General features: G+C 42.9%; 2 protein-coding genes across 2 annotated transcripts in view; one reads left to right on the top strand and one right to left on the bottom strand.

Moving 5' to 3' along the window:
* shisal1b (shisa like 1b) overlaps positions 1–1,979 on the top strand; it is a 65,245-nt gene extending 63,266 nt beyond the window's left edge. Inside the window, exon 6 of the mRNA XM_062547462.1 lies at positions 1,080–1,979. Coding sequence (XP_062403446.1) covers position 1,080 — 1 coding nt within the window. The 3' untranslated portion in view covers positions 1,081–1,979. The remainder of the gene's footprint in view (positions 1–1,079) is intronic.
* A 6,335-nt stretch (positions 1,980–8,314) lies between these two features.
* Positions 8,315–19,547, bottom strand: parvg (parvin, gamma). The gene is made up of 13 exons (XM_062547151.1): positions 19,338–19,547; positions 18,865–18,914; positions 14,398–14,462; positions 13,447–13,549; positions 13,177–13,317; positions 12,775–12,890; positions 12,374–12,432; positions 12,213–12,268; positions 12,017–12,078; positions 11,828–11,896; positions 11,340–11,441; positions 10,951–11,023; positions 8,315–9,336 (listed from the first exon to the last, which is right to left on the bottom strand). Exons 2-13 carry the CDS (start codon positions 18,905–18,907, stop codon positions 9,263–9,265), a joined length of 963 nt encoding a protein of 320 aa, XP_062403135.1. The 5' UTR covers positions 18,908–18,914; positions 19,338–19,547; the 3' UTR covers positions 8,315–9,262.

Raw genomic sequence — 19,547 nt, 5'->3', positions numbered from 1 at the left:
TTCTTGGCCAAGGGCCGGGGGCCCGGGTCTTGGACGCAAGCCCAGCACAGTGCAGCGTCCCCGCTGGGTGGCACCTCGTTGCCGAGGTCGGCCGAGGACTCGTTAGCCGAGAGATTCCAAACGACACGGCATCTGTCACAATACTCAGCCAACCCCCGTGGAGATGTGGTTAATGGTGCCGCCATTACCTGGTCAAGCAGCACTCTGGGTTCGCCTGGCAACGCAAACACTATGTTGGCCCTGTATGTCAGTACCATGCCAATGGGTCTCCTCTATCATTTAGCACACACCACAAATGTCAACATCTCCTGACATTTACAACAGAGACTACTGGTTGACCACCACTGACCACTTGTCATTCCCATCTCTGCTTTGTTTTGACCCCATTACACTGCATGTCATATTTTTATGAAGCGATGTCAAATTTTACCCAAGAAGCTGTGCTTTTACGGCACAGCGGTCCCGCTTTTTAATTGACGGTAATTTGGCCACAGTCCCCAGGCAGACAGCGCAGGTGGTCAGTGGCTCAGGCAGGACTCTGGCTAAAAAGCGTGTGTGACCGGGTTTCTGAACGGGGTGACATTTATGATGTCCTTTACGCCAGAGTGGTTGCCAGAGACGCAATCTAATGCTCTCCCAGGAAAGGTCAGAGCTGCAGGTGTCCCGCCTGAAAAGCCCTTTGTGTTGCATGTCAGTTATTGCCACTATTATTTCTACCCTTGAACTTTGCAAATGATGACTCTGATCAGTGCATATTTCAAAAGACATTAACTGGCACACTCAACCCTGAGCTAAGAGACAACGCAGAGTGAGGTTGTGAAGATTTTCAACTGTTGGACAATGGAGTTGGAGATGTAGAGGCAGCTAGTACACAGTATAAACAATTTATTATTGATGCTGATATGTGTGGTTTTTTTTTTTTTAAATCACTGATTAATAGATGTGAACATATCAGTGCGAGCAGCGAGAGCTCCTTATCTGAATGTGTTTTATGTTTAATCAAAAATGCCCATAATATTGGTGATCATAATGGTGCTGATATTTTGCTACTTTCCACCTGATTTTCTACCTTCTCATAGAGTGAATCTATGGAGGGACACCATCTGCTGCGCATCATCAAAGAGCAACATGGGAAAATAAGGGTCAGGATTTGGACCCTGGACTCTACCCTGGGAAGGGCTCCTCTGTTCTATTCCACAAGACCTCTAAAATCAGAAGACGGAACAAGGACAGTGGCTGTAGCGGACATGAAGCAGGACAGCTCTCCGGTGAAACAGAGGACAGCAAAACCACAGGCCCCACTGAACTCCTCCTCATGTCTCACCTCCCCCCGATGGCCACTGTCTGTGTCCACCCAAGAGATGGAGGTGGCCGGGCTCCCGTACCACTGACGATGTATCTGTATTGTTTGCACTGCTGTACGGCCCAGTAGGGCCTAGAGTCAATAGCTAAGTAGCTGTATATGATTAACCATGGGTTCTTTGTATTACTGTCAACTAGTCAGGGAACTGTATGAGAGGCAAACATTTAGGATGTGTGTGGATTTTTGTTTTGGTTTTAATCCACTGTTGATAACCTTTTGAGACATGTAGTCTTTCTTGGGTAGCCCACATGTTTGAGAGCACTTTTTGTTACTGAAGTAGGTCTGGTCTGCCTTGCTGCAGCTTCGAGGGGGAAAATAGTCATGAAACATACAGACAGTTCAGTTTTAGTTTTCATGAAAACACACATTTTGTCAACACATTTTACTACTGAACATTTTTATCATGCATTCTTAAGTGTCAAGAGGTTTGTAAGACATCAGTATTCCATGTACAACGGCCATCAAGTTAAGAATTTAAGCACATTAATTTTCATCAGAAGAAGTACTGTTGAGAATGTGTCTTGTTTTGTTTCAGAATTAGTTTGGTAAAACATGTTGGTAAACAACTGAGAGCACAACCAAGAAGTGTTTGTGACCTGTCGGTATGAAAATAAATTATTACATTATTCAGAACCATTTTGATTTGACATACTGAATGATTGCACCATTGCATCATGAATGTCTAGGACTGTAGTAGCCACTTCTAACATATTTGATACACTTCTCAACAGATGACAGGAGATAATCACCAGTGATTTAATACAATATTAAACAGGTTTATACAGTTGTATCAGCTCAAAACAAACAGGAACCCCAAAATACTTCTGTCTGTCTAATGTCCAGATGTTTTTTTAGCAGCATACATAAACAGAAAATATGGTTTTGGCCAAAATAATAATATTATTCATAAGAATTCAATAATATGAAACAATATTTCCATAGAATGGTGGTTATTTTATTCCAGATATTCAATTATGTGTTTCTCAGACCTTAATAATTCTCAATTGATGAATAGTAAACATTGACAGGTGATGTATTATTCAGGTGAAGAGGAAGCAGAATGAATTTAAAACTATGTTTTGCTTCGAAACACCGCCTATACTACAAATCAAGTGGATAAACATGATTTGTATCAGAAATCTGTTGCAGTCGTGACACCAATTCCCATACAATTCCACCTGTCTGGTAAGAGTGCATGTGATTGTTGTAGGCACAGACATAGCGCTGAGGGTTATGGGTTATGCAGTGGCAACAGCGTTGCGAGAAGCCCATGGTGTCAAGAGTACACGCAGAACGATCGTGCATCGTGCTGCATGTACTGATGAAACTGGAGGGAGAACTGAAGAGAGTTGATTGTTGAAGGGATCATTTAACAACGAGTGTCAAGCTTCTTCACACTTCACACTAGTGTTGTGTGTGAAAAGGGAAACTGATTAGATTATATTAGATTCAACTGTATTGTCATTGTGCAGAGTACAAGTACAGAGACAACAAAATGTGATTAGTGTCTAACCACAAGTGCCACATAGGGGCAGGGAGAGTAGAGGAAACAGGAAAAGGAAGCAACAAAAAATACAAATGGGTGTGACAAAGTTGATGCTGAAATGAATTGTGGTGTGTAACGTCTGAAAGTCATGCATAATTACTGCATTTGTGTGTGTGTTATTATGAAGACGGGGGGGGGGGGGGGGTGATGTTGTAGTTATTTAGGAGGTATTGTAATTTCCCTGTTTTCATTAGCAATTTGATATTTCTTTTTCTCAAGATTGAGTTGATTGAGTTGATTCTCCAATGAACGCAGTGTCATTGCCACATTGTCCATACTGTATACTTATACTATTAAGTTACACAATACAGAGCTTAAAACAACAGCATGTCAAGGACTCCTAGTTGAACGCAAAGTAGATTGACCCCTTTGGCTGGCTTATTCACATGCACATAGTATATCGATCCATCCTCCCTTTGTGGGGAAGCAGACATATGGCTAATGCTGAAATGCGATGTGCGGGGACACAGTGACATTATTTAGCTCCAATTCAATTATAATTCAAGGTCAATGTCTGCCTACATGTCGTTAACAATTTCCAGTCTGTCTGTGTGTGTGTGTGTGTGTGTGTGTGTGTGTGTGTGTGTGAGAGAGAGAGAGAGAGAGTTTTATCATGAGAATTTGAAGAAGGTGGAGGATCAACTGCCAAGATGAACATTACGGAAACGAGCTACGTGATCACAATATGTAAGTGTAGTCATTTTTAACAACCTGCAATTTGTGATGGCAAAAGAATATTGCCTTATCATTTCCAACGTTATGTGAAACATGGTATTTCAGCATTTTATTCACTCAGGTTTGCAGGTGTAATGATTTGTAATGATTAGAATTTTCCCCTCAAAATTCCTCCTCAGCTGTGATTTTAGTGTCATGGTCCAATTGAACGAGCAATAACCTTCAGTACAGCAAAAGAAGTTAGATCCACTTACTGTAGGTGGGTTGTTCTTTTTTTTTTTTTTTTTTTTTTTAAGCTAGCTCCAGTTATTCTGTCTCCTCCAAATGCAGGTCTGTAAGGCAGCTGAGATGAAGTTTCCCCCATCCTAGAAATAATTGGCCAGGAACAGAGAAGAGGTGCTAAATTGCCTTCCTCCTCCCTGACCGCGGACACAAATTGAAGATTTTTTTTTAGTGGCTGCGGTGCAAAGAGGAGTTAATTGGGACCTCGGCACAGAAGTGGAGATCGAGCGTAGTGCTCTCGTGGGGTCGGCTGTGATGGACATCAGGGGAATGACTCTGTAAGCTCCCGCACACTTAGAGCATGTGTGATATTAGTGTGTTCCTTTTTTACACGATACAACACGACACACGAGTGGCTGTAGGCTACAGATGCTATGAAGTGGTAGGCCTACATTTCCTCACATCAAATGCTTCCATGAGTCTTGAAATAGTTATGATCACTAATGATGTGAGTGAATCTACGTATGAGTCACGGAATGAACTGCCATTGATTGGGTGAGTCGTTTGAACTTTTAAAAAGCTTTTTAAAAAACATAAATTCATAACCCGCTGTGAAAGTGCAGTGCTCTCACACGAAGAATCCATACAAAACGAAGCTGCATCAATGCTTGTCTAAAATAGCACATTGAAGTCAGGTATAGGATTTTGAATGGTTTACTTAATGACTAAAAACAAGAAGATATATGAATGTGAATTTTACTGATGTTAAAAAAGTATAACGTTTTAGGAAAGGACCGAAAGGTCACAGGACACATTTGTAATTGCCTTACTATGAGAAACTATTAGCTAGTCTGAAGGCAGATACAGTTGTCAAACTGCAAAAGTGACACAGTTACACACAAAACAATAACGTACACTGTAACAAACCACATGGAGCACATAACAGTATCAGTGTTTAAAATTATAGTTTCAAATTTAACTATTATTTAAATGGAAAGAAATAAAAAGATCATGTTTTCCAGTCTGTTCACAGGCATTATGTGCAGTGATTTCTGTCGCCTTGATTATATTGGTATCTGAACCTCCTCTGCACCCAACGTGCAGCATTTGGAATAGCAGCAGGATGGATTAGTAAGGGGCCTTCAAGGGCTCAGGGGGCCCTGAAGCTCAAGCCTCTGCGTAAAGTCACAACTATGTTCTGTGAATAGGGCATAACAGGTTATGTTATGTGATATATCTTAATACGGGCCCTAAATCATATACTATCATGTTATTCACCCCTGATATTTGAATTGGCCGCCCTCAGTCAAATAACAAAGGTCACACTATGTGTGATAATCATACATTGGAATTGGCATCTTTTTTCACAGCAAAATGCCTTAAATCTGTTGATGGTTATGTCATATTTGTACATATCAATCCCCACTAGCATTGCCGAGTCACTTACTTTCTGAGATGGACAAGGGGCCCCTTTTCATATCTGTGCCCAAGGGCCCAATGGTTCATAATCCATCCATGAATAGCAGCAGAGTGATGATCCTCTATGTGGTACTCTGATGCTGCTCGGTTGCATTCTGACAGCAGGTTATCACTGGGTCCATTAGATAGCCAAAACAACAAGAGTTTGGTTCCAAAATGCTATATCCTCAATTTCAATGAATTTTCATGTTGTTTTCCAAGTCATCTCATTGGTGTTTTTTGAAAATGGAGATACAGCCTTTTGGAACCATTCAACAGAGGCACAGAAAATATGCCGTATACAGTGTATGCCATAATAGCATCCCTGTGAGTATGCAAGCTGCTCCCCCTGCTTTTGTTACCGAAATGAGCCACTCTTGTGGGATTCTCCCCCATAGCTGTCATGTTTGCAGCCCTTCCACTCAGCCCCTCCACTCGCTTGTCCACTGGAGCACCTCTGACTCACCGGTCAGCACATTCAAGGCTGGGCTTGGCCACTGCTGGGTTCGACGTGCCCTTTCTAATCAGATGACCGCCGGCTGTTCTACTGCAGCTCGCCGGTCCATTTGCAGCAGGTGGTGATGAGACCAGGGTCATCCTGACATGACTCACCAGCTTTGTCATTTATTTATTTGTGATCAATTGGGAATGAATGATGTTTAATAATAGATTTTAGATAGCAATTCACTGCTCATATTTTTGGCAGTTAATTTAGTTGGAAACTATGTGTATTTTTATTTTAAAAAATTGAGCATCACTATATGAGAGTCATTTAGAGCTATGAGTTATGCTGTTTGTTTCCTTCATTAGATCCTAATTTTAGGCTTGTCTTAATTTCAACGAACCCCACTTTTGATGACGGGGCATGCTAAATATAAAGTCTGGCCTTCTTTTAAAGTGTCTTTCCCACCCTGTCAAACTCACCAGGATATGCTGAAAAACACAGCATTCTTCAGCACAATGATAGTCTTTTCACAAGCAGCAACTTCTGAAATGGGTCACAGATCTAGAAGTCATGGGCTATGTCGCGGCGCCCCTTCATCAACAGCAGCAGATGAGACAGCCTGTTCTCTCCCTTGCCCAGCCTCAAAGGCAGACAGGTCGACAGAAGTTTTCCCTCAGATGTTTGTCTCGTACGGGCCAGAGCGCGGAGGAGCAGCCGCGGCAGCAGCCTGATGCGTTCGCTCTCCGTGACTCCCGTCCCTCAGCTGACAGCCGGAGTCACCGGGGCTGCGGTGCATCATTAAGGCGCGCGGCTGACAAAAGAGCAGCCGGGCCGCTCTCAGACAGGCCCCCTGACAAGGCCGGCCGTGTCAGGCCCGAGGTCCCGCTTCCAAATTAGAAATAGCCGCTAACAAGAGTCGTGTCAGGAGCCCGCAGGACATGGTGTTTTGTTTGGACACCCCTCCATGACAACTTTGAACATTTTAATGACTTTATTTTTCTTAGGAGGGGGCCTGACATCCTGCTTTCCCCTCTGCACATTCACTCCAAATATTGTTTACCTGTCTTGTCTGTACCTCATTGTCATTGTTGTGCTCTACTCCATGTAGGCATGCTTTTGTGATGAGTGTTTTAGAGCTCCCTTTGATGCTTTTGACTCAGAGAGTCAACAAGAGAGAGAGAGAGAGAGAGAGAGAGAGAGAGGAGGCGTGAAGGATGGTGAAGATTTGCACTCTCGAAATACTCTAATTACGCACATTCGTCTTGAAGGCAAAGCCTAAACCTATTTTCTGCCTCATGGTAGTCATTTATGAGGCCAGCATATAAGAATAACCCATCCAGACTCTGTATAGCGTCACCATCATCACCTCCATCGTAATCTAAATATACACCTCCGCATAAGCACTCATGACTGACAAGAGATCCATTTCTGGGATGCATGTCAGTGAGTGTTGGTCCCTCAAAAAGCCATACTTTTCCGTAAGTGTCCCCCAGGGATTTATAAATAATCCTATTGCTATAGCATAATACCTCGACATGTTTTCGGTTTGATTTAGTGTCATCATTTCCAAAATGGCACATTGAATTATGCCCACTTTCATTCCATTTAATCACCCGAAACATCACTCCAGGGTTATGCATTATTCCTTAACAAAGCCGCAATCAAGGAATCTCCAGTAGATTCGTATCACATTAATGAAGCCCCACATTAGCATAATGCTATTAGTAATTACTCTGAATCAGCTCTGCAGAGCTCTCAGGGATTCGGCTAATTGGCCTGCAAATGAATCCCTGTTCAGTGTGGGGGCACCTCTTTCACTGTTTAGAGCAAAGCATGTCAAATCAACCCCCGAGTCCTGGGGGCTGGCTTATGGTATGAGAATTCCTTGTGTTGGCCATAGTGTTGATCAGAAGGTAAGTAACAAGGTAGGGTGGACCTTTGGACTACTGACTCCTGTTGCCTGACACCTGTTGTGTGGACACCAGAGTTCTCTTTAGCTGAATGTGGTAAGGATCCAGGATCCAAGTCGTAAGGATCCAGGATGCTTCATTGCCTCGGTACATCAGATGGGGGTCAGGCAGTCAGCCAGCATCACAAACAAGGCCTTGTCCATCACTTCCATGCACCGCCTTCACCTCACCAGCACTCAGAAATGCTCAAAAACGTTGGTCAAACACAGAGCACATCTGTCTTGTTGGTATGCAGTGTAAAGCTTGAGTGTGACAAAAGGTCACTGGAACACCATGAATGTCAGGGTCATTACAGTTATTGAGTTGTGAGTCGATGTGGCTTCAGATGAAAGCGTCTGCTTGAACTTCACTTTACTTTTACTTAACTTAAGAGCCATTCGCCCATTTTCTCACACTAAGGGGACTACACCTGCCTGACCATTACAAATAAGCAAGAAGTCCGGTTCTGCAAAGGATCTGCACTTTAAAGTGAAGCCCATCTTGTCTGAAACATGAGGTAATGCTTCATTTCAAATTACACAACTGTCTTTTATGTTGAAAGAAAAAAATAGGATTGACAATGTTACAAATGCAATAAGGATTAAGAATTATGTTCTGCCATTCTAATGATTTGGTAATGATTGATATAAACAGTCTTTATCTTATTAATACATACTTTATTCACATTGTACTGAATCAGTCAAATGTAAATTACATATTGTTCTTTCAAATCACCATAAATTAATAGACCATAAAGGCATTCAAAGGGAACGAAGAAGAGAAGTGGCCATACACATTTCAAAAGGGAAGATCCTAGAAACCTCCACAGCTTTCAGAACTGTTGGAAGTGAGCTCCATTATGCTGATCTGATACAGTCGATAGTAACTGTGGCTGGGAGGTGGAGATGTTAAACCGCTGCGGTCAAGCACATGGACTTCATCATGACCTTTACACTTCTGCATGTCCACTCAGCAAAGCTCTGGGGTTTTCAAAGCCATCGTACGCTCTCACAGTTGTGCTCTTTTTTTCTTGATGGACAGAAGGACAAAGGAGACCCTATCACATGGCACACATCTTATAGTCCGTCCCCTGAGGCCCGTGCAATAGTTCAAAGGTAGCAAATGGAAGAATGAAGGGGGAGGATTCAGATGAGTTGAAATATGTGACAGTCAGTAACGTTGTTATCCAGGAAAGCGCCATTCTCTTGATGGCCACCGTGGCTAAGGCCGCTCACTGTCTTGTTAATGTCAGCGTGAGTGACGAATCTCCCCCACTTACTAGGCTGCCCAGGCCTCTCGCACGCTCTCCTCCTCCACAGGCAAAGCACGTCAGGCACATTGCGCAAACTCATTATTATATTCAAATAATACTGTTGAGGCCATAGGGACGTGCTGTCTGTGTGTGACTGACAGTAATGATAGAGAGGGAGGTGTGTTAAATGGGTGTGGGTGAAAAAGAGTGAGCGAGAATAAAAAATATGACATAATCTAAAGCAATTTCATTGTTTGGTGATACTGCTTTGACTTGGTATTATTGAACACTGTGTGAGTTATGAGCTGAGATCTCCTTCGTGGTTTCGGCTGACCTCCAGTCCTCTCCCAGTTCACTTGCTCTTGTGTTTCTTAAACAATGCATACAGGACCCTCAACGTCGCCTTGACATCCTGGGACACGATGTCTACCGAAATAGAAAGATAAACAATGTGTCAAGCAGTGGCAGCTGGTTCGCATAAGAATGAGAACAAAAAAAAAAGACAAGAATGTTAGCAGAACATCGCAGCTTGATGCTGTATATATATTCAGCCTCGGGTCTCATGTAAAATAGCTGTATTTCTCTCACTATCCCAATCACCATCAGTCCCCCACACAAACCCACTGGGGATAATTGTCTTCTTCCTTGCCCCTTACACACTCAAAATCCAACAGTTTGGAAAGAAATTATCCCTTTGTCACAACCTCATATAGAAGTGGGAGCTATCTCATTTTTAAACTGCCACAGCTAAGGAGAAGAGTCAAAGCATTTAATCAAAGACAGAAAGGTCAGGAAAAGGTCATTTAGTTAAGTGTTAATTTAATGAGTCTGCTTTTAGGATTTATCATCCCCCTCTGGCTAAACTAATTACTTTATTCCATGAAGTTGTCACCCACATGTCCTGTTCAAAACGACTATTTCAATGCATGAGGTTACATGATAATTGAAGTAAGCGCTTAATAGGCTAATTCAATTTATGGCTTGCTTGTGGGTTAGTTTGCCCAATTTGTGTTAAATTCCTTGATTTAAGTTTCAACAGTCAACATTAAAATTAAAAAGTAACGCAGGCAGCCACTGCAACTAACACAGACATAAACACAACCAAAAGTGGGGCAGCCGTGGCCTACTGGTTAGGGCTTCGGGCTTGTAACCTGAGGGTTGCCGGTTCGATCCCTGACCAGTCCACAGCTGAAGTGCCCTTGAGCAAGGCACCTAAACCCCTCACTGCTCCCTGAGTGCCGCTGGTTGGGCAGGCAGCTCACTGCTCTGGATTGTGTGATTCACCTCACTGTGTGTTCACTGTGTGCTCACTGTGTGCTGTGTGTTCACTAATTCGGTTAAATGCAGAGAACTGAATTTCCCTCACGGGATCAAAAAAGTATATATTCTATTCTACATAATATAGGCAAAGCACACATAAGCATACAGATGGGAAAATACACACATACACACAGACTTTCTCCCATATGAGATTAGCATTTAGATCTTTCCTTATCTTGACTTGATACCACAATATCTTAGAGGCAAGCCACAGACACACTGTGACACATCCAACTCCCATTCATATTCATCACTTAGCTCCGTGCCCCTCCACAGAGTGACACCCTCCTTCCTCCGGGGGCCTTGACTGACTGAGCAACTCCCAGTGAATGATTATGACCTCTGGTGAACAGGGCCGTTAAGACCTGTGTGCTCTCCGATCCATGGCGCACGCGGCTAGCGCTACCTATCCCTTCACACATTTGTATTCAGAGGGAGTGATGGGGCTCAACACAACCGGTGGGTACAAATCAGCGTTTGCTTTATAAGTGGCGTGCTTCACAGCTTTGTAGCTCTCGGCTGGACAAACATGTTTACTGCTTAGCATAACACTACCTGAGAAAAATGACATGCCGGTGCCAAACTCAATGCCAGTGCCGAAAAGAATTGTTGCTACCTGCTAGCTGCAAGCTGTTACTCATGCGTTTCAAGCTCCTTGAACAAGAAGTGTCAACACCTAAATACAGAAGACCGCTTATAGAGAGTGGTGTTTTTCCTCACCTTGGGGATCAACACTGCCCACTTGTATGTCTCTGTCACAGAGTATTTCCAAGGCCAGAGAGACATTCTGTAGCTGCCAATCATAGACGGTCACATGAAAAACAAAACATATATCCTCATTAATGGAAGTACTTGGGAGTGGCATTCAATTATTGATGATATAGTATTTCTATTCATCAGTAATTTCTGAAGGGAATGGCTTGTAAGAGCACCGTATGTAATATCCATGTCATATATCTTTCAAGCATTTGGTCATCGTAAAGAAAGGTAGGACAGAGGATTAGAGAGAAGGTCACACTCCTAGAGCTTCACTTATGGCAAGGAGCCAATTATCCTTTGAGGGCTCAGAGGGTATAGGCACAGTTGCAGCACTGTCACAAAACACTCACCATTTCAGCGTCAGATGATGGATTGAGGCTGAAGTCGGAAAGGGGGATGAAAAAGCCCTCCAGCTGACCAATCAACAGAAGGAGCATGACACCATCTGCAAACTGAGCAAACCATGCGTGACTATGAGAAAACATGAAGTCTTCTGCCATGTAATGTAATTTCTCAAAGCATGTCTTTGTATGTTTGTGTGCATTTGTTTGAATGCGTATTTTGGCTCGCCTCTGACAGACTGTGGTGGCAAATTGATTTAAGGGATGAATGAAATACTAATCTCACATGGAAAAGTGTGTGTGTGTGTGCATGTGTGCATGTTAATGTGTCTGTGTGCATGTATCTGTCTGTGTCTCTCTCTCTATGTGTGTGTGTGTGTGTGTGTGTGTGCGCGCGCGTGTCTGTGTTTGTGCGTGTGCACGAGTGTGTGTGTATTTGTGTGTGTGTGTGTGTGTGTGTGGGGGGGGGGGGGGGGGGGGGATTGGTCGCTTCATACTTGCTTCTCCATCTCCGTCACTTGAAGACCGAGGGATGACATATTCTTGTTAACAAAATGAAGGATGGCCTTTTGGGGGTAAGAGAAACAGAGAATTAACCAGCATATAATATGTTCCTAAAGGATATTCAAAAGTAGTACAGGGTAGATTAATTGCTAAAAAAAAATATCACTGAAATTCATTAGCACCTGTTTGAATGCAGAGATCTTTTGTGGTTCAAGGAGCATGAGCTGATCGATATGGTCTCGCTCTACAGACAAAAGCAGAGACAAAGCAAGAGAGAAAGAAAGGGGAAAAGATCTTATCACAGCAACATTAATGCTACCTCACATCCCCTGATAGAACCGAAAAAAGAGAAGTCTTAAATGATTTTTTTTTACTCACTGTCAGAATCTTTTCCTCCCCCTGACACTTTGTCACCTGAGTCTTTATCTGAATCACTGTTAAGATGACAGGAAGGCGATAAAAGGTTTAGTTCCTTTAATACTGGGCCCAATGGAATGGACAGCGAGCTGAATTGAAATGTTGAAATTGAAATGGCCTACCTCCGACCCTCTGTGATGTGTTCGATGTGCTTATCTGATTTGATTCCACTTCTGTTGACCTGGGAGCGGAACAATATGTTTGTATGGGTATGATGTATGAATACAGTTCTTACATGAAGAATAGAAACTCTGATGTGTGTTGTGAGTCTCTGAGAGTCTTTATCCAGTTGCTCTATTGGTAACAGAATGTGTAGAAAATGAGCAGCAGTCTGCAGTTCTAAAGAAAAGGGAATAGTCTCTTTGAAACATTGTTATTATCTAAATATAAAATATAGCCCTGTGTGTAAGCATAGTAACACGCTGTTCATGTAAAGAAATATTCATTCATGGTTTATTCATGGGGGATAGTGAGTAGGCTCTGTTGCGGCAGAACTCTCAGTTTTGGGGTTTGCAGAGCGTACCTCAAAGCGGACGACCTCCACGCTGACGTTTGGGGGCAGCGACAGGTCAGGCTGGAGGCGCTTCACCATGGTAACCAGCAGATGAAGGGTGGCCAGCAGGTCCTTGCTGTGGATGACTGGACAAGAGGGCACGGAGGGAGCGCTGTTAGCACCAATAACGCTTCGCCAAAGACAAACACGCGTGACAAACACCAACATAATCCCAAATAAATGGAGAAAATGTGGCAAAGAAAACATCATCATTATCAATGAATGTCTTTTTATGTGATATGGATGATACCACAGTTTTGAGAAAACATTAGCTCTCAGTCTTTTGAAAGAGGATCCTAATCCAATTCACAACTATAATATGCAATTGTGATGTATTCTGGATGCTGTTTTATGGCTGCTTTGTCAACTTACGAGCAACGTTCCATTTTGCGTTCTCCTCAGTGACACCCAGCTTGTTGTTGAGGACCTCCATAATGATCCCCAGCTTCCGAACCTGGGCCTCTGTCGTCACGGCAATCTCCTCCACCGGCAAATGCTCATCGGCTAGTCTGCCTGAGATTCGCATGCATATGTCATTCTCAGAGAATAAAGGCATTAAGATTCTAAGACACGTGCAAACACACACAGCCCATATAAACATAATAGACATACATATTAACACAGCCAGAGCCACAGGCTTACCTAAGAGATGATGCAAGACCAGCCCATCATACAGGTCCTCCTCGAGGTTCAGCACTACAATGTGTTCTGGCTTCAGAGTGGCATTAATCCAGTCCACCAGCACCTGCAGCAAAACACACACACACACACACACACACACACACACACACACACACACACACACACACACACACACACACACACACACACACACACACACACACACACACACACACACACACACACACACACACACACACACACACACACACACACACACACACACACACAAACACACACAACCATACACACACAACCATACACACACACATGGCTCTGTGATCCACAGCAAGCAAACACTTCTGCTGCTAATAATCTTCCAAACCTGCTAGTCTGACCTTTACACTTATACCTGAAGTACTTTTCTCTGATTTAATATGGTATGGTATTGCACAAAGCTGTGCAACCCAGGTATTCATGCCTGTCTGAAGAAAATGTCAAATTGATTATGTTACAAAGCATGAGGGGTTACAGAATATAATCAACTATAGTCTTATGGGATACTGGCTAAGGATGGGAAAGCCTTTCATAAATTAATCAGATATGATAGGCTAAGTGTTATGAAAGACTGCCTTACAACAGCTGTCTCTATAAAGGAACATTGCCCACAGGTTATGAGGTAACAGCAATAGCAATTCATTTGGTTTAATTTGGCATTTGGGCTTATCATCGGCATTTTGTGATGGCCCATGAGGTGTAAGACCATTTTTATTACCTCTCTAAAAACCCTGCCATGAGAGGACAGGTGGAGATAAAGCTGCTCACTGTTACGCAAACTTAGTTCTTTTTTTGGTAAGAGGTAATAAATTGAAAGCGAGAACTTCCTTTGTCATCTATCTTATCAGGAGCCTATATGGCATGGTCACCAATGGGACCGGGGCTGATTTTAGGCCCTGAAGAAATTGGTCTCACCTCTTTCAGACGCTTCAGTTTGGGGTCATTTAGGCACGTTGGCTGAATCATCTGTCTCTGTTCACCTGCATTCAGAGATCATAAAGATCACACACAAAAATTCATATTCTGAGCTTGAAGCTCCAAGCAGCAATATCAGGAAGCATCCACATTGTTGTTGTTGGAGGTGAAAGCATATTTTAAAGAACATTCTGCCTGATTGGAAGACCAGTTTGACCCAGGGTCACTACACCTGGAGACATAATCAGGTTTAAGATGGAGCGAAGCATGGGACTGGAAACTCATGGCGGATGTCAGATGGCTACTGCAAGTTCCAAAGCGTATTATAGTGAGTGTGACTACGTTGAGACCAAACATGGTGTTGTATGGTGAGTTCTTTATTGAGCAAACTATTTCCTTTGAAGGTGTGAGGAAGCCTTTGAACGGAAGGCGTTAAAGTATACAGAACTGTTACTGGTCACAGAAGCAAGAGGAAATGGAAGGCAAACACACACAAGAACAGTGAAGATAGGTGTTAGAGGCTTTGCCGCAAAGTCAGCCACCATCCTTCTATTAGGTTTTGGCTTTCAAGGACAATCACTGAAAAGAGCTTGTAGGAGCCTGATAATGTAATAAATCCCCGATTATGTAATTATTACATTACTAATCACATTACTAATGACCCCAATAATGTAATAAAAAATTACATTTGAGTCCACTAAAACCTGATAATGTAATAACAAAGATCCTTAAGAACTTTTTTATCCGTCTCTGGTAATAACTTCTCTATAATGTAATATGTTTTGGCAGAGACTATTTGCACCCGGGTGTAAATAATGAACATTACTATTTACACCCGGGTGCAAATAATGAACATTACTATTTACACCCGGGTGTAAATAGTGTAATAATCAACATTACTATTTACACCCGGGTGTAAATAGTGTAATAATCAACAATACTATTTACACCCGATGTCTAACATCCATGCTCTCTGTCAATAGGCCTGTGTATTTACCAGCTCTACAGTAGGCTAGGCCTAATTTAGTTTTGAACAGTTTTTAGCTGTTTTGCCATGTCTGGGTTACTTGGAAGTGATTATACAAATATTAGGCTAATGAGTGGTCATGTGGTAGCTTTAAGCTACTTTAAAGAGTTGTTTTCTGAGTTGTCTTCCAGGCAGCGCTGCCACTGTTGACTTAGAAGCACTTAATCCTACTCCTAACCTTAACCCTAACCTTAACCTAACCTTAACCCTAACCTTAACCCATGCCTAAGCGCCTTCCAGGCAGCGTTGGGGGCTCAAAGTCAAAACACAACCTTTCTACTAACAACTACTGAAGCCTACTTCTACTTAACTGTACTCATAACTGAAATAAAACCAGTCAATCTTTGACAGGTTCAAAAAGCACAAACTCTTATTTGCCGCGAGGTAACGTCATCTAAGAAAAAAGAAGTCATCGTGCGTACTTTGGCAGGCAAAAAAAACCCATTTCATCTGAGATTCGAACCCAAGACCTCAAGCATGGTAACGCTGTAACTTATCCACTGTACTACACCCCGTTGAAGTCTAATGGGAGAATACTAATTATTGACTGACTTGTTGGGGTTGCTAGGTAACGGTAAACAAAACTAATAGATCGTATTTCTTGATTTTGCTTGCAAACGGACGGCTTTACCCGTTCACTGAATAAAGTTTGTGGAAATTTAGCACCACTTTCCCATCTCAAATATAGTTTTAAATATAGCCGCAAGCGGCGATGGCGGGCCCGAGCACCTGTGGTGCGGAGACCTGTGACATTTCGGAATCTAACAAAGCAACACGTGCGTGTTGGTGAGCATGTGCATGAGCAACACACATGCCCACCAAATTTGGTCAATTTTCCTGAATGTATGTGTCAACCACAACAGACAACACGCTAGGTGGCGCTATAGAGTCCCTAAGCCACACCCTTGGCCAGAGCTCTATCTTTGACTATCGATAGCAATAACGCACAAGCCCACCAAATTTGGTTCATTTTCGTGAATGTGTGTGTCAACCACAACAGACAATCTGCTAGGTGGCGCTATAGAGTCCCTAAGCCACACCCTAGGCCAGAGCTCTGTTTCTGACTAGCGGCAGTAATAACAAAAAAGCTCACCAAATTTGATTCATTTTCGTGAATGTATGTCAACCACAACAGGTAACACACTAGGTGGCGCTATAGAGTCCATAAGCCACATTCTCGGCCAGAGCTCTGTCTCTGAATAGCTATAACAAAACACATGCCCACCAAATTTGGTTCATTTTTGTGAATGTACTGTATGTGTCAACCACAACAAACAATGCGCTAGATGGCGTTATTGAGTCCTTAAGCCACACCCTCGGCCAGAGCTCTGTCTTTGACTAGCAAAAACAATAACACACGAGCCCACCAAATTTGGTTAATTTTCGTGAATGTTTGTGTCAACCACAACAGACAATGCGCTAGGTGGCGCTATAGAGTCCTTAAGCCACACCCTAGGCCAGAGCTCTGTCTCTGACTAGCAAAAGCAATAACACACGAGCCCACCAAATTTGGTTAATTTTCGTGAATGTTTGTGTCAACCACAACAGACAATGCGCTAGGTGGCGCTTTAGAGTCCTTAAGCCACACCCTAGGCCAGAGCTCTGTCTCTGACTAGCAAAAACAATAACACACGAGCCCACCAAATTTGGTTAATTTTCGTGAATGTTTGTGTCAACCACAACAGACAATGCGCTAGGTGGCGCTATAGAGTCCTTAAGCCACACCCTAGGCCAAAGCTCTGTCTCTGACTACCGATAGCAATAACACACAAGTCCACCAAATTTGGTTCATTTTCGTGAATGTATGTGTCAACCACAACAGACAACGCACTAGGTGGCGCTATAGAGTCCCTATGCCACACCCTAGGCCAAAGCTCTGTCTCTGACTAGCCATAGCAATAACACACAAGTCCACCAAATTTGGTTCATTTTCGTGAATGTTTGTGTCAACCACAACAGATAACGTGCTACTAGGTGGCGCTATAGAGTCCCTAAGCCACACCCTAGGCCAGAGCTCTGTCTCTGACTAGCGATAGCAATAACACATAAGTCCACCAAATTTGGTTCATTTTCGTGAATGTTTGTGTCAACCACAACAGATAACGTGCTACTAGGTGGCGCTATAGAGTCCCTACGCCACACCCTAGGCCAAAGCTCTGTATCTGACTAGCCATAGCAATAACACACAAGTCCACCAAATTTGGTTCATTTTCTTGAATGTTTGTGTCAACCACAACAGAGAACGTGCTACTAGGTGGCGCTATAGAGTCCCGAAGCCACACCTTAGGCCAGAGCTCTGTCCCTGACTAGCAGAAGCAATTCCACATGTAGCTGCCAAATTACATCCAATTTATAACCTTTTTTCTGCTTATAACACCAACTTCCTGTTTCGTAATAAGACGCCATAATTCAAACCTTCGCCATTTCGATATGCTTCGAAAATTCAAAAATCTGTTCGCAATTCCTCTCGGGCAACCCCTCAAGATCCTTTTACTGCTCATATGACATGATTTCGATAAACCGTCTAGGAGAAGTGTTTCAAAATACATGATGTGCAAAAATCATAATCATAATCATAACTCAAATTTGTTTAAGATTCACTATGTAGTGTAAATGTAAAAGTTGTTCAGATTTATACAACACATCTGCCTACCAAATTTGGTTCATTTTCGTGCATGCACATGTCAACCACAACAGACAGCGCGATAGGTGGCGCTATAGACCCCCTGAGCCACACCCTAGGCCAGGGCTCTGTCTCTGAGCATCAAATGCAATTCTACATATGCCTGCCAAATTACAAGAGTTTTGGAGCATGCCAAGTTGGTGAAACGGCCGCACGGGCTAAGAGGAAAAGAGAATAAGAATAATCTGAGCAAAAACAATAGGGCCTTGCACCTACGGTGCAGCCGCTGCTACAGCGGCCGCACCTCGGTGCTCGGGCCCTAATAATCCTAACTTGTTAGATTTAGGTAGGCCATCTCCTGCCAAGATGGTCCCGCTATGTTGGATAGCACGCATTTCAGGTTTGGGTGTAAATAAGAAAATGCCTCCATTCCACTATTTACACCCGGGTGCAAATAATCACTCCGATATGTTTTTTAATACATTTTCAATGGATTCAAGTGAAACATTTTAATTACATTACCGGGGTTATTACATTATCAGGGATTTGTTACATTATCAGGTTCTACAGAGGTGTAAAGAAGTTGTCTGAGGCTGCTGAAGACAAGCCAATAGTCATGGCTGAGGTGCTCACAGACTACTGAGGGTCATACTTTGGCCTGATTTGACTCAGATATACTGTAAGTGATATCCTGTCACTGTCCCAGAGGCTAGACATATCACTTGACCACAGAGAACACAAATGTGCAGAAGTAATTCTGAAGTGGACGATGACTTGCTGTCCAGTGAAGGAGACGGTTAGCCATCCACACACTCACCCCGGAGAGCCTCATCAGCACACTGCTCAAAGGCTCCTTCCATTTCTCTCCTAAAGAGACACAGACAAGAGTCTGATAAGCTATCACAGTTGATCTGAAATAAACATCATGCCACTATGACCTACAGCAAGAGGTCTACATATGAGTCAAATGGTGCTTTACGCATTTGTCTGGATAGATATACATTCAAAACGAAATACATTCATTTTTTTTTTTTCAAAGTACGTTTTCATCACAGTACTTGAGGTTCTAATGCAACAACAGGGGTTTTGTTGGTTGCCTCACTGTGATGTCAAAATCAGTTTTCCATCACCCCCAAACTGTCTTGTTCAAAACTCTTTTTTCCATTTCTTGACAAACTGTGTTGATAGTCCTTGTGTTGGTGTTCACTGTTTACATGTTGTCAAAAACGTCAAGCATCTTCTCTTCAGTTCAGTCCTATTTGCTGCAGTTGTCTAAACAAATATGCCTACCTTCAGTGAAGCAGCACCATGTGGACAGTGCAGACGAAAGGGATCCCTCCTCAGTGTGTCTTCAGACTTGAACTCAAAACAAAATGTTTTGTCCAGAAGAGTGAAGACACAGTTTTGACAGCAAAATAACTCTGACTTGTGTGGCAGAGCTGCAGAAACATACAGTGAACAGCCCCGATGAGGGCCACAAGTGTCTCAGTGAACATGTGA

Source organism: Sardina pilchardus, chromosome 10 (assembly GCF_963854185.1).
Source record: "Sardina pilchardus chromosome 10, fSarPil1.1, whole genome shotgun sequence".
Taxonomy (NCBI): Eukaryota; Metazoa; Chordata; class Actinopteri; order Clupeiformes; family Clupeidae; genus Sardina; species Sardina pilchardus.
Note: the sequence above shows the minus strand (reverse complement) of the source record. Positions and strands in the feature narration are given on the sequence as shown.